The sequence below is a fragment of the Solea solea genome, chromosome 13, assembly GCF_958295425.1.
Source record: "Solea solea chromosome 13, fSolSol10.1, whole genome shotgun sequence".
NCBI lineage: Eukaryota > Metazoa > Chordata > Actinopteri > Pleuronectiformes > Soleidae > Solea > Solea solea.
In genome coordinates this window covers 17,053,044-17,065,981 of record NC_081146.1, presented here as the reverse complement: position 1 = coordinate 17,065,981, position 12,938 = coordinate 17,053,044, and the positions used below count along the sequence as shown (strand labels likewise).

The window sequence follows — 12,938 nt, the reverse complement described above, 5'->3', positions numbered from 1 at the left end:
TTTTCTTTATTAGCCCTATAGTGACTCAGTGCGTGTGCGCGCGTACACGTGCGTGTGTTGTCTTGCGCAAATGAAGTGATTAAGTGATTGTACATGCAAGTTACCACACCTCATCCTTCCCCGCCCCTCTCCTTCACCTACCTCGTCCCAGACTGTAAGAGGAAGGGGTGTGTTCAGAGCTCAACCCACTATCCTCCATACACACACACACACACACGGACAGGCCCAGACTTCATAGCCCACAGGCAGCATATTTTTAATGAAAGGAATAGGGTAAGAGGAAAAAAAAAAAAAGGAAAGGAAAAGAAGGGCAGAGCCGAATCCAATGAGGGAGTGAGGAGATAGAGAGACGGGAGGAAGGGAATCATAGGTTGACGCGCTGAGCTGTAGCCACAGGACTGCACACTCTGGGACAAACAGAGGGTCAGAGGGACAGATAGACAAGAGGAAAGTAGTAGAGGGAAACGACCAAGGAAACTTGTTCCACCAGGATTACGTTATTTGGTGTGCTGTCAAGCCGTGACAATGACGTCTCCGCAGCAGAGGTACAGGAATTTCTCCTCTGACGGCATGGGCAGAGAGAGGATGCACTCAGAAGATGGTTATTACCAAGGGATGCTGAAGGCTACAGACGGCAGGAAAGGTACCAGTACAGCAGCGTTGAATGGAGACGAGCTTAATTGCAAACCTTAATTACAACCTATTTCGAGGCCATGTGTGTGAGAAGCTGCAGGGCAACAATGAAGTGCTCTTCCAGGAAGCGTTTAATGTAATTTGAGCATCGGACAACATTGAGTTTGTAGACTTTTGGCTGCAAGAGCCTGGAGACTTTTATGTCAAGGCTTTGTAATGTACATCAGTAAAGTCTGAATGTCAGGACATAATCTGAAGCTTTTTAACATGATTTAAAATGACAGACCTGTGGTTTTTCTGTGTGGAGGGAAGTGTCCAGTGTTTGCCCACACAGTCACTTAAAGGAGGATACTCATGTTATAACTGGCAGCAAGAGCCCATTGTCAGTATTTATGTAGCATGTATATATATATTATATATGTATAAGTATTCATTTTCTTCACTAAAATGACATTAAAATAAAACAAATTTCTCCACTGTAAAGTATGAGTACGAAAACTGCATTTACACCTCATTCCTGTACTGCTATCAGCTTACGGGCATCTGTGGACTATAAACACCACACCTCTCTGAAACCTCTCTGTATCTATGTGTGAGTTGTTGTATTTCTGTTGAGTGTGAACATGAGAATGTGGAGACTCGCAGGTCAAAGTGAACCTTTCATGGGAAACTGCTTTAGTCTGCAAGGAAGTTGTGTGAATCATCCCAGTGTGTGCGCATTCATGCGTGTTTAACCAGTCATCAGGGTTCCACTGTGTGACATCTACCCCCTCAACAGGAAATGGAACATCGAGGTCACATTGTAAGGCTCAGTCCCTATTGGTTTAAATGATAAATTGGGAGGGTAAAGGTTTATTGGTGTCCGTGTAAGGTTTCCATGGAGATATATTCCTAATTGCAGAAGTTATTGCTGACACCCTCTTCCTGAGAAAAACAAACATAGCCATTGGGTGCCTATTTTATGTCAAAGCTGAATCACTGCCCTTTGCTTTCCGTTGCTGGGTGTGTCACTGTACAGTAAAAAAAGTTAAATCACACCCTTCTAACTGATAAGACCGAGAGCTTTGTGTTTTCATTCTGGGACATTAAATGTGGTGTGACTTTAAAATACATGCTCCACAAACCACAACTTTGAGATCAGAGAACTGGAAACTCACCAATCCGTCTACTGTGTCGACAATAAATGTTGCAGTGACACACCTCACGGTTTTCGCCTTGCACACCAATAGGGACACATCACAGTAGGTATGCGGGTTTGTTGTCTGAGCAGGCGTGTTCCTCGCCGAGAGCTTGTTGTCTCTTGTCGGGGAATTGCTCTCTCTAATAGTTATGCCACGTCTTGTGGTGATCATGCCGAGTGTTTTGACACTACATGTTGCTTTTGTCATGGGATCCTTTATCCCCTTGAACCAAGAGCACAGGTGGCAGAGGTGTTGGAGTGAGACACAACCTTGCAAGTACTTAGTCTCCCAGACAATGGGTGGTGCATCTGCCAACAGCCAGTGTGCTTTGATGAAGTCTGTGTCAGATGCAGGCATGCACAGCCAGGTGGTGTTTTTCCACCCAGTGATAAATCCTGTGTGTCCTACAGAAATAAACCGAGTCTGGTATCTTTTATTTTCCACATGCATTATTTTACAACATATTTAACTTCTGAAATGTACAAAAAATGTTTTCTTCCCCTTTGCGTGTCGCTGACAGCTGCCTTTTCCTCTGTGTTGCAGATGAACGAGATCGAGTACAGAAAAAGACCTTCACAAAATGGGTGAATAAGCACTTGATAAAGGTAAGGGCCTGTTCTCAACCTGCATTACGTTGCCTCTTCTTTTATTGTACTCAAAAGGTACATCGACGCTCACTATCTTGCCTGCACATGCCCTCAGTGTCATGTTTCGGGTCCATTTTCTTACAATCAATGTACACATGCCGAATAAACAGAGCTCCACCAATAAGTTTGCACAATTGTTGCTTTCCCAACATGCAATTATCTGCTTTCTTGACAACCACAGAGGATCGGAAAAGGTGTACGTTCCTGTTTGTGGTCCCGGACGTAATGGCACAAGTCAACCGCAGCATTCTATTTTGAGCTCTCTAAAATGTGTCAATTTAGATGTTGAGAGGTGATTGATCTATACATTAGCATTAAATACAGGGACTATGCAGTAATTACAGTTGTGCTTATTTGGAGTTGACTTGGGTCTGTTGCCAAGACGTTCTATGTGCGCCTGATGTTTAATACTAAGAATAGCAGTCAAAACAATAATCAAGAGGGAGAAGATGTAGATTTAGGAGTTAGTGGATCAGGGTGAGCTCACTGTACAACATGGAGTTAGGCTTTCAAGCTCCCAGAGTTCCAGGATGTGTGAATTATTTTAAGAGACAGGCTACCATTATGTAAAAAGCAATCCATCCCTCACCTGTGCATTGAAAGTGTCTCTCCAGAAATGACACCCAGCCCCATACTCGCATAAACATACATTAGCAATACGTCAGCTATTGTTGCACTTGATGGTGAGGCTCACCAGCAGGTCCTGTCTGTCGTCAGCTCAGAGACGGCATGAGCCGCCCGTCAGCACTCGTCCACTCACGGTTTATTCTAAAGCGAAGCCCTGAAAGGCCTGCAACGCTTCTCACATTCAAGGAGGTAAACGGGTCAGGATGAGGCCATTCTAGTCACTCATGAGTTCCCCATTAGGGGTGAAAAATGACCACACAACACAATGCACTCCGGAAACAAAGCGGTAAATATAGCCCTGCTTGTGCCGCCTTTCTTCCAAAAAAACAAACTCCCATTGGCAGCAACACTTTTATAGCCTCATGACATTAAGTGCTTCCACATTATTTGTATATTCACTCCACAGACACAGAGCCATTCATTTTTTTTTCTCCCCCACAAATGGAACAAGAGGAAAAAGCACAAAGAGAGTGTTTTCCTTTCCATGGATGTGCAGAGCTAACGTATTCGGCTACCGCTGCATGAGAGCATAGGGGAGTTCCTCGCTCTTGTTTCTCTCAGGGGTTCATTGTGAATTGTGAGCCGTAGACATCTGGACTCACTTTGCTCCGTCTAAAAGGGCAAATTCTAGTCTCAGCCAAGAGCTTGTGGTGCTTAGGGCTGACGGTAGCACATGTGCTGCACAGACTCTCCCGGGTCAAAACAGCGGCTACCTGCGTTCTGAAAGGCGTGTGCTGATGCAGGAATGCTGCGCAAGTAATCACACCGATCATGTTGTTCTCATCACGCCTTGCATAATCTGAGCGTTACTGTTTGTTTTTAAATTGAATTGAAATCATACTGGGAAACCTCACACTGTGACAGTACCAGGCTGCGATAAAAAACATTGAGAATACACAAATTAAATAAAGCAATCATTTAAATTAAATTTCATGCAGAAAATAGACCAGAAAAAGTTGAAAATCAAATTTAGTTCAAATGTTGGATTATAGCTTTTACAGATTCCTTTCTGAGTGGACACATTTGGCAGTGAAAGCGTTAACCCCCGAGTCTGAATTTAATGAGTGCCCCTTTAAAGTTAAACTGATGTTAAACTAGTTTAATGACTTAATGGTTGGCCTGATAGGGACAAACAATGGGTTGGGTGCAGCCACATTGAGCCGTGAAGGGCCACTGAATGGTTTCCCCTGCTCACTAAATCTTTTTTTATTGTGGGGGAGACAGATTTCCGCTCTGCAGACAGTACAATTGTTCTGTTTCTTACCAAGTACCTACAAACTACAAATCATGAGATTCAAAACTACAACTGCTGCAATGAGTTCTCAGATTATACGTATCAATGAAACGATGGCCCTCAGAGTTCAGGGTGATGTAAACATGACGTAAACCCGTAGGTATGTTAAGCACCCTCTTCCCCAGACAGTGTGGAGGGACCGGGCTGAGGCCATGTGAGCACTAATGATTTTCACCTTGAAGTGTTTACAGAGCTGCTCTCTTTGCCTGGGAGAGGGCAATTTGTAGTTTTAACACCCACTTCTCACACTGAGGCCTCATCGTGTGCAGCAAAGCCACAGCCTCTTCTATACGTAGTGATTGAGGACTGGCAATAGAAGGTTGTTGAGTACATGCCGAGGAGCTGTTTGAAATCATACACGAGTGAGAACTACACGAGCAGTAGTCAATGTCTGACATAAAAGGACACTATGTGGAACTCAAGACTTCAGTTGCCCAACATGCTTGCAGAAGTCTTTCCATTGTGTCGACAGTGACCCCTAGTGGTCGCTGTGTTGCTACATTCACGGGGTGCTCATCTTCACTCTGCATGCAGGAAAGAGTGCATGAAATGTTGGACAACTAATGTCGAAAATACGTGCCAACATAAACGAGTCACTGTTGGGACTTGCAGGAGGAAATTAGTTTTCATTCCATTCGAGGGCCGTGGCCTCTACCTTCTCCTCCCCTCACATGACCAAACACACACAGATCAGTTCTAATTCTTGACAGGTATACTAAAAAAAAAAAAAGCCTTGTTGTAGCCGTTTTAGTGTTTCTGCCTTTTGTCATGACACTTGTCGTCAAATAATCCAATATTCCATTCCATCCTAATCCTTGTGCTTAACTTCACGTTCATTAATTGCTGCTCTTATTCTCTTCTTTCATTCTTTCCATTTCTCCATTTCTCCATTATTCATCCACCCATCCATCATCCGCCTTCATGCAGCATCGGAGGGCAGAGGTAGGTACCGCCATTTTCTAGCAGCAGCTGCCGCACTGAAGGCGCCGCATGTTTGATCAGTGTTGACTTGTTCGTCCAACTTTCTCCTCCTGTCCTGTCACAACACCTTCCTGCTAGTTAATGTTAGTTAATGAGTTAATGAAACCACAAGAATCAAATCATTAAAATAAACATGTCTCTGCTTTAAGCAGATTTGACATTAACCACCTTTGTCACTTCATTGATCGGATTTTTAACTGATTTTAGTCCCATCTATCACTTGTCGTGTCCTGGATGTCAACTGGAGTATGAGTCAGGCTTGGCTTGCTCACGGCTATGCATTCTTAACCTGTGTAGAATTGTACTGGTGCAGAGAACCCCGTGAACTGAAAACTTATATAACACAGCTGGATAACTGATTTAGAACACCAACACAAAGTGCCTCTTTCAACAGACACTTGTAATTTAAGGTCCTGAAATAAAAACCTGTAATTAAGCCTGCATTTTTGACGCCTAATTTGGTTTGAAGTGACGCCAAGTTGCGTAAGTAGGTTGCAAAGTCGATTCTTTTCACAATTATTGCGCAGCATTCTCACACAATGACTTTAAGACAACCTGTCATATTTTGACACAGAAGTCAAAAGGCAGATTTTATGTTTTGGCTCTGTCATAGAATGCACCAGCAGGCTGTGCCAAAATCCTCTAGTTGACAGCTGCAGTTGTTGAGCAGTTCTACTCAAAAGAGATGGGTGGCTGGTCTGAATAACTCTGGTGTCTTAAGATAAGTGCTAAGTAATATAAACTCATCTTGAATGTTTGTGACAACTGCTTTTGGTTTTGTTTTTCCTGGCAGGCACAGCGACATGTGACAGACCTGTACGAAGACCTTCGAGATGGACATAACCTGATCTCTCTGTTGGAGGTCCTGTCCGGGGACACACTAGTGAGTATCATCATGGCGTCTGGTTTTTGAAGCTCTGCATCTGTTTACCAACTTCTAATCCTGACCTGGCAAATAAGGTGCACTTATCTGGAATGTGATCTCAGTCTGTGGCAATAAATCTTAACTAATCACCATCAAGTTTACAGTCTGAGCTGAACTTTGCTTAACAAAGATCTAAGAGCTCTGTAGTCTGTGTGTAGAGCACCATATCTTATTGATTTGTATTACACATCAGAGTCATGGCTCAGATCTGAACAGAAGCTTCTCTGCTGCTGTCGTTCATCGCTCTCTCTCCCGTCGCTCCAGCTCTGCTCATCTTCTGAATCTTCTGCCTCCATAGCCTTAATACATGAACCTCACTTTGACCTGTGTGTACAGTATGCGCGTGTGTGTGCGTGTGTGTGTTTTTGCACTGTACTCCTTTCTGATCTATGCATCTTCTTTCCTCTCTTCCTCGTCCTCCTCCTCCTCTCTCTCACCTCCGTTTGCCTTCCTTTAACCGTCGTCTGTGTGTGCTCCTCTTTGCTGTCTGACCTTCGCCTCCCCCGCTCTTGCCGGGGCTAGGCGAGGGAGAGAGACATGGTCAGGAGCATTCGGTTGGTGAGTGGTAACTTCTAATTCAGTCATCCTATGATTTCTTTGATGGATTCACCTGTGCTTTTGAGGTATTTGTTTTGCAAGCTTCCTCGTTTTTTCCTCACTGACAGGCTTGCTTTTCACCATATTGCTGCTGCACATAAACAATATAGAAATATTATATGTACAGCATGTACCTTTCCACTTTATGTTATACAGTAGCCTTTCTATTGATCTGAATTCATTTGGCCTTATGCAACATGAGCTAATCTTATCTAGGACTAAGTTTTGGAAGAGAAATTTATTGTTATTTTAATTGACTTCACAAGAATATTGTAAATCTTTTAAAAAGTCACCATGTAGATACATTTTTTAGTCTCAATTCATTTTTATTGTCTGTAAAATGATGTACGTTTTCCCTACTTTCCCTTAATAATTTTCTCCAGTTTTGTTTGAATGCTCCCCACCTGCCAACACCATCACAAGGATGTTACACGGATCATCTCTGACTACTTCATCTCCACCTTCTAAAGTTGAATTGAACACGTCTTTATCTCTCCTCTGTCCTCCACAGCCCAGAGAGAAAGGCCGAATGCGATTCCACAAACTGCAGAATGTACAGATAGCACTGGACTTCCTCAAACACCGGCAGGTATGACTTAAGAAATGAAACCTGAAAATAATGCAAACCAAAATATTGACTTTGATAAATCCGATTGTATGGGCGTGAACCATTTTGTTTCCCCAGGTCAAGCTGGTGAACATCAGAAATGATGACATATCAGATGGAAACCCGAAGCTGACCCTGGGCTTAATATGGACCATCATCCTCCACTTCCAGGTCTCCTCTTCTGTCAGTGTTGTGTTCCATTATTTATTATCCCTTTATACCTGTCTCTGGGATCTGCTCCTGTCAGCTGCCATTTCCTTGGAACGATCATGGTGGAAAATTCTTCTTATAAAAGACATTAATCATGAGTGGATCATTTTGATTTATACTCCTAGAGGTGTTGGAATCTTAATATACTAACAGCTTCATCAAGTATCAGATATGACAGTATAAAGAAATTGAGCACCGCCAAGTGTCCCGAACCCGTAAGTATGAGTCACTCTTTGTGAGTTTGTTTCCTATCTTTAGAAGTGTGTGACCTTTCATTTTGAGGGCAAACTGAGTTGCAGGACATTGTGCAGCAACAGATTATCTGAGTGCACATGTAGCAAAGCTCTTTACCCAGATTACCCAATCTGGAAGTAAAATGAAAAAGAATATGCTCTCAAAATGAAAGTGCACACTTTTGAATAAAGACAGGAAAGCAACTCCACCTTGACTCCCAAGGGATGGGTGAGTCAGACCAAATAGAGATCATGTTGACATGCAACACTCGCAACCACATCCCATACGCCAAGAGTCACCAGGCTCACAGATAGAGCCAGCCTCTCCCACCATTATCACATGATTCATGTTCAGATACAGTGTGGGAAATAAAGGAAAGAATGGTGTAGTTTGGTTAGGTGACCTGGTGAAGATCCTATTCAGTGTTCCCAAAGTCTTTATACTCCTTTAGAATAGAGGGGAGTAGGGCAGTCAGCGATAACAAAGGCACGTGTAGAATTTCCCTCTCATCCTGTATTTGGATTACGCTAAATTAATTTGGATGTTTCCATAATGTGGCTACATTATATCTGAGAGCATTCAAACAACTCCGGTTAGAATCAAAGGACGTTTTGAGAGAGAAAAACAGGGATTTGAGCAAGAGCATTAGAAAATCTGAGCATGAAATGAAGGACTAATGCTCCCAAAATGAATCTAATAAAATAATAATGAAATAAATCAGGATATCTCAAATAAAGACAGGAAATAAAATCCATATGACTCCGAAGGGGCCGAGGGGTGTGTCAGGCCACTTGAAGAAATTGTTGACATGCTTCATTCACAAACCTCACCCCATACTCCCTGGTCAGCTTCTGCATTTCCTGTGCTCACCAAGAGCTGCCAGGCTGAATTCAAATGGGAGGAGGAGAAAGTGTACTCACACACACACACACACACAAAAGCACACATTTGCTTGCATACAAAATAGAAAACCCAGTGCCTGTGACTCATCTTTCCCCACATATAATCCACATGCCACAACCACAGCAGTGTTTTCCCAGACAGAAATACTGCTGCTTACTGCTGCATATTGTCCGCCAATAACTTCATAAGCACACAGTTCACTTATAGACGAGCTCTTCTGAGAGAATCAAGTCAAAGAATCATGAAGGTATTAAATTGGGTTTTATGATTAATCTTTGGTGTCAAGAAATTCACTTTGGGTTTCCACTAATTAACTAGTTTCTTTCACATTCCCTTAGTATAAATGCTACAGATTTGCCTGTCCCTCTCTTTGCTGACACTCTGTCCCTACGTGTGGTCTCAGATCTCAGACATCCAGGTGAACGGCCAGTCAGAAGACATGACGGCCAAGGAGAAGCTGCTGCTCTGGTCTCAGAGGATGACCGACGGCTACCAGGGCATCCGCTGCGACAACTTCTCCACCAGCTGGAGGGATGGCAAACTCTTCAACGCCGTCATACACAAACACTAGTAAGTGTTGCCTGTGAGTCGTCTCTAACATCAGTGTGAGATGAGATCCTAGACGGAATCCTAGTATGGACAGAGAGAAAGTGTATGTCCTGTACTACAAAACACACACTTCTACTGATGCATCACTGTTGTCTTCCTGGTTTAGAAACTTCTTTCATGAAATATAGATTTTATTAAATGGGGAGTGCAGTGGTATAGGAACATGATGTCAAATGCCATAATGCATTTTATATTATCTCTAAACCTGCTCTGTAATTCAAATATCTACCCCCAGTAACTTAAACAGTTACAGTGCTCTTTATAGATGCATTGTCCTTGCTGAAACTGAAGTAGCAAAGCTTTATTTATTCTATACAGGCTTTATTTGACCCATTTTTGACCTAGTGGACTTGACGCTGCCGCTCTGATAATCTGTCTCGATGCACATTTAAGTTTATGTTTCAGGGCTTCAGGGTAGGAATGTCACTGACAGGCACCGACGATGACTAATACTGAGCCTCTTTTGGTGCCGTGTCAATATGCGAAATCCTCTATTAAGTGTGATTATTAGCTTATTAAAATAGTCAGGAACTCGGCATTGAAAAGTAAAATCTGATGTCTCAACTGCTGAACACTAAATATGCTAATTCCTCCAAAGCTGTTTTGTGTCTTTATAGTAGAATTAGTGGTGAAGGAGTGCTTTGTGTGGTAGTCTTCTGGGAAGCGAACGTGCATCTATTTCTCAGGAAGACTTTTGAAAACAATTTGGGTTCGGCTGGTTTTCTTTATCTGTGTTACGACAAAAGCAAACGGGGGGGAAAAAATGGTACTAGATGAGAGAAAAATGAAAGTGCTTTGCACATTGTATTTCTCTACATCCATTATGAATTGAATGAGGGGAAAAAAAGATACCTGCAGGGACAAGTTCTCTGAAACTTGAGCACATACCAGCTACTTTTCTTTTTCTTTAACCTTTTTTTCACCTGCTCATAAATGTTAGGGTGTGGTTTGTGGGCGGGACTGTAGCAGCGATACTCAATGTCTGTGACATTAAAAGTGTGGGCTGAGCTGCGGAATATGCACTCAAACACATAATTCCGCAGTGTCCAGGCTTTATGTAGGGTTAGAAGTTTAAATGTACACGGCTACACATAAGTTTGCAAGTAATGTGTCGGCTGCAGGGCCAGGAGTCGTCTTCATCTCAGCAGCCCGGCAGATTAAGGATTAACAGTATTTTCACATGATGATGGACAATGGATTGGATTTTTATGCAGCCATCCATCGATCAGGAGATCTGCTTTAATAAACGATTCAGCCTGTAACACAAGTTTTATTTTTTCTACCACTGGACAAGGCCTCACTGGCAGATTTCAAGATGCTCAGCTTAAGAAAGAAGTCCAAACAGAGGAAAGGAAGTGTGGGCTTCAGTGGCAGCACGTCAGGATCTGTCAGTAACGGGGACAATCGTGTGGTCATGCTGTGTGACGATATTCCCTCAGAGGGATCCTCCTTTGACTCAGGGTGGGGTTCACAAAGCTCAGGTGCAACCTCCACTGCTGACGAACTGGGCCATGGGTGCAGGTCTCCTAGCTTTTACGGAAGAGAGTCCCAGAGCACGATCAGCTCCCCTCAGCCAACGAAGCACTTCTTTGTTAGGGAAATCAAGCCTGTGGAGTCTTCTCCTGTTTATGGACAAAATGCAGGCTATTTATTCTTCAGAGAGATGTATGAATCAGCTCTTTCTTTTATTAATTGTATTGCCACATAAAATATTGCTGTAAATGCATTTGCATTTGTGAAGTAAAGGTTCTATAATGCACGCAGGAGACATGAAATCTTGAGAGTCAAGTTGTGGCAGGCTGCAGATTAAAAATGTTTTTTTTTTTATTAGCTGGTTTAAATAGCATTTTACCTTTAGATGACTCTGACATCTGTCAAAGAGTCAAATATCCAGAGGACAAAAAGGCAGGTGCTGGTGCAGCTTTGTCAGAGAGCCAACAGGTGGCCTGTGTTACAGCTTACAAAAGTGTGTCCACTGATGCCAATTATGTGCAGCATAAAAAACAATTAACTGAGCAGGCCTGCACAAAGTTGATGACTTACTGTACACATCACACGTTCACACATGTTGTATGTGTTCATGTGTAAGCCTCTTTACCATTCAACTTCATTTCCCAGATTTGTGATGTGTGCAAAGATGACAGCATTCAGTGTTGTTGATCATGTGTGCCTGTCTGTGCTCCTATAGCCCCAGACTCATCGACATGGGCAGAGTGTACCGACAGACCAACGTGGAGAACCTGGAACAGGCCTTCAATGTGGCCGAGAAAGACCTGGGAGTGACACGCCTGCTGGATCCTGAGGGTAACTTTTAAAACACACAAAAAAAATCACATTTTAACTGACATATGCTTAATTCTAGTTAGGGGCATAGCGTCTGTTAAACACCACAATATTGGTATACAGTATGTGGTCTATTTAATTTACCTTAAACACAAAAACTACACGTGGATATATTTCGATTGAGAAATCGTTTATCCCTAATTTTATTTAGTTTGGTGTGTTATCCTTCAGTTTTTCTGCTTGTTTCTCATTTACAATGTGGAAAAAAAACAAACAATTTCACCTTGTGCTTTCAGATGTCGACGTCGCTCACCCTGATGAGAAATCCATCATCACCTATGTCTCGTCCTTGTACGATGCCATGCCACGGGCTGATGTACACGATGGCGCCAGAGCTAATGTGAGCACTTTTCTGAATTGTGTCATGTCTTGTGACTCTGCTTTTTTTTCCTACCATTGTTCAGAACGAAGTGAAAGTCTTGTGAAACCAAGCAGCATGAAATCTGTGTCCTGTGGTGAAGCCAAAGGAATTGGCCAATATGTTTCACCAAATCCCCTTACTTTTTTTTTTTGGTGGCAATAATAATTAAACACTCTGTTCCAAACTTGTGAGGTAGAACTGGCTGCCATTAAACAGTAAACACGAAACAGTCCTCACTTTATTCAAGACACCTGTTGGTGTAATGAAGAAATTACTAATCTAATAGAAAGAAAACATGACGCAGCAGTATTGTTGTATTTTTCTTCTTTCTCTGGTTATTTTTCTCTCATTGTTATTATTGCTGACAATTTATGATCCAGTGGTCAATTGAATAATCATGTCTAGAAATACATGAAAAATAGTGATATTTGTTATCATTTTTAAAGACATGGCTACAACTGCGCACAGTCTGTTTCTCCCACTGTCACCATCTATGTATTTTCTGCTCTCTGGCTCCTCGTCCACTCACACAAGACTTATATTGTTGCTACATAATTGAGTTTGGTGTGGTGTGTGAGTGAATCGAAACACGGTAACCCAGTAGGAGAAAGAGTCCTGCTGTTTCAGCTATCTTTTCTGCTGTGTCGGCTGCAGGAGCTGGAGTTGCGCTGGCAGGAATACTACGAGCTGGTCACTCTTCTGCTCCAGTGGATCCGCCACCATGTCATGATCTTTGAGGAGAGAAAGTTCCCCGCCAGCTACGAGGAGATCGAGGTGAGCTGATGT

The 12,938-nt window shown here is 42.7% G+C and overlaps 1 protein-coding gene across 27 annotated transcripts in view; it reads left to right on the top strand.

Moving 5' to 3' along the window:
* plecb (plectin b) overlaps window positions 1-12,938 on the top strand; it is a 108,976-nt gene that overhangs the window by 72,141 nt on the left and 23,897 nt on the right. For 9 of the 27 annotated variants that reach the window (XM_058647126.1, XM_058647134.1, XM_058647139.1 and 6 more), the window contains 9 exons: window positions 2,358-2,419; window positions 5,310-5,324; window positions 6,157-6,246; window positions 7,397-7,474; window positions 7,571-7,675; window positions 9,243-9,409; window positions 11,637-11,752; window positions 12,028-12,131; window positions 12,807-12,926. In XM_058647126.1, coding sequence (XP_058503109.1) covers window positions 2,358-2,419; window positions 5,310-5,324; window positions 6,157-6,246; window positions 7,397-7,474; window positions 7,571-7,675; window positions 9,243-9,409; window positions 11,637-11,752; window positions 12,028-12,131; window positions 12,807-12,926 — 857 coding nt within the window. Of the gene's footprint in view, window positions 1-344; window positions 644-2,357; window positions 2,420-5,309; window positions 5,325-6,156; window positions 6,247-7,396; window positions 7,475-7,570; window positions 7,676-9,242; window positions 9,410-11,636; window positions 11,753-12,027; window positions 12,132-12,806; window positions 12,927-12,938 lie in introns of those variants that run through there. The other 18 variants (XM_058647129.1, XM_058647135.1, XM_058647140.1 and 15 more) reach the window with 6 other exon arrangements.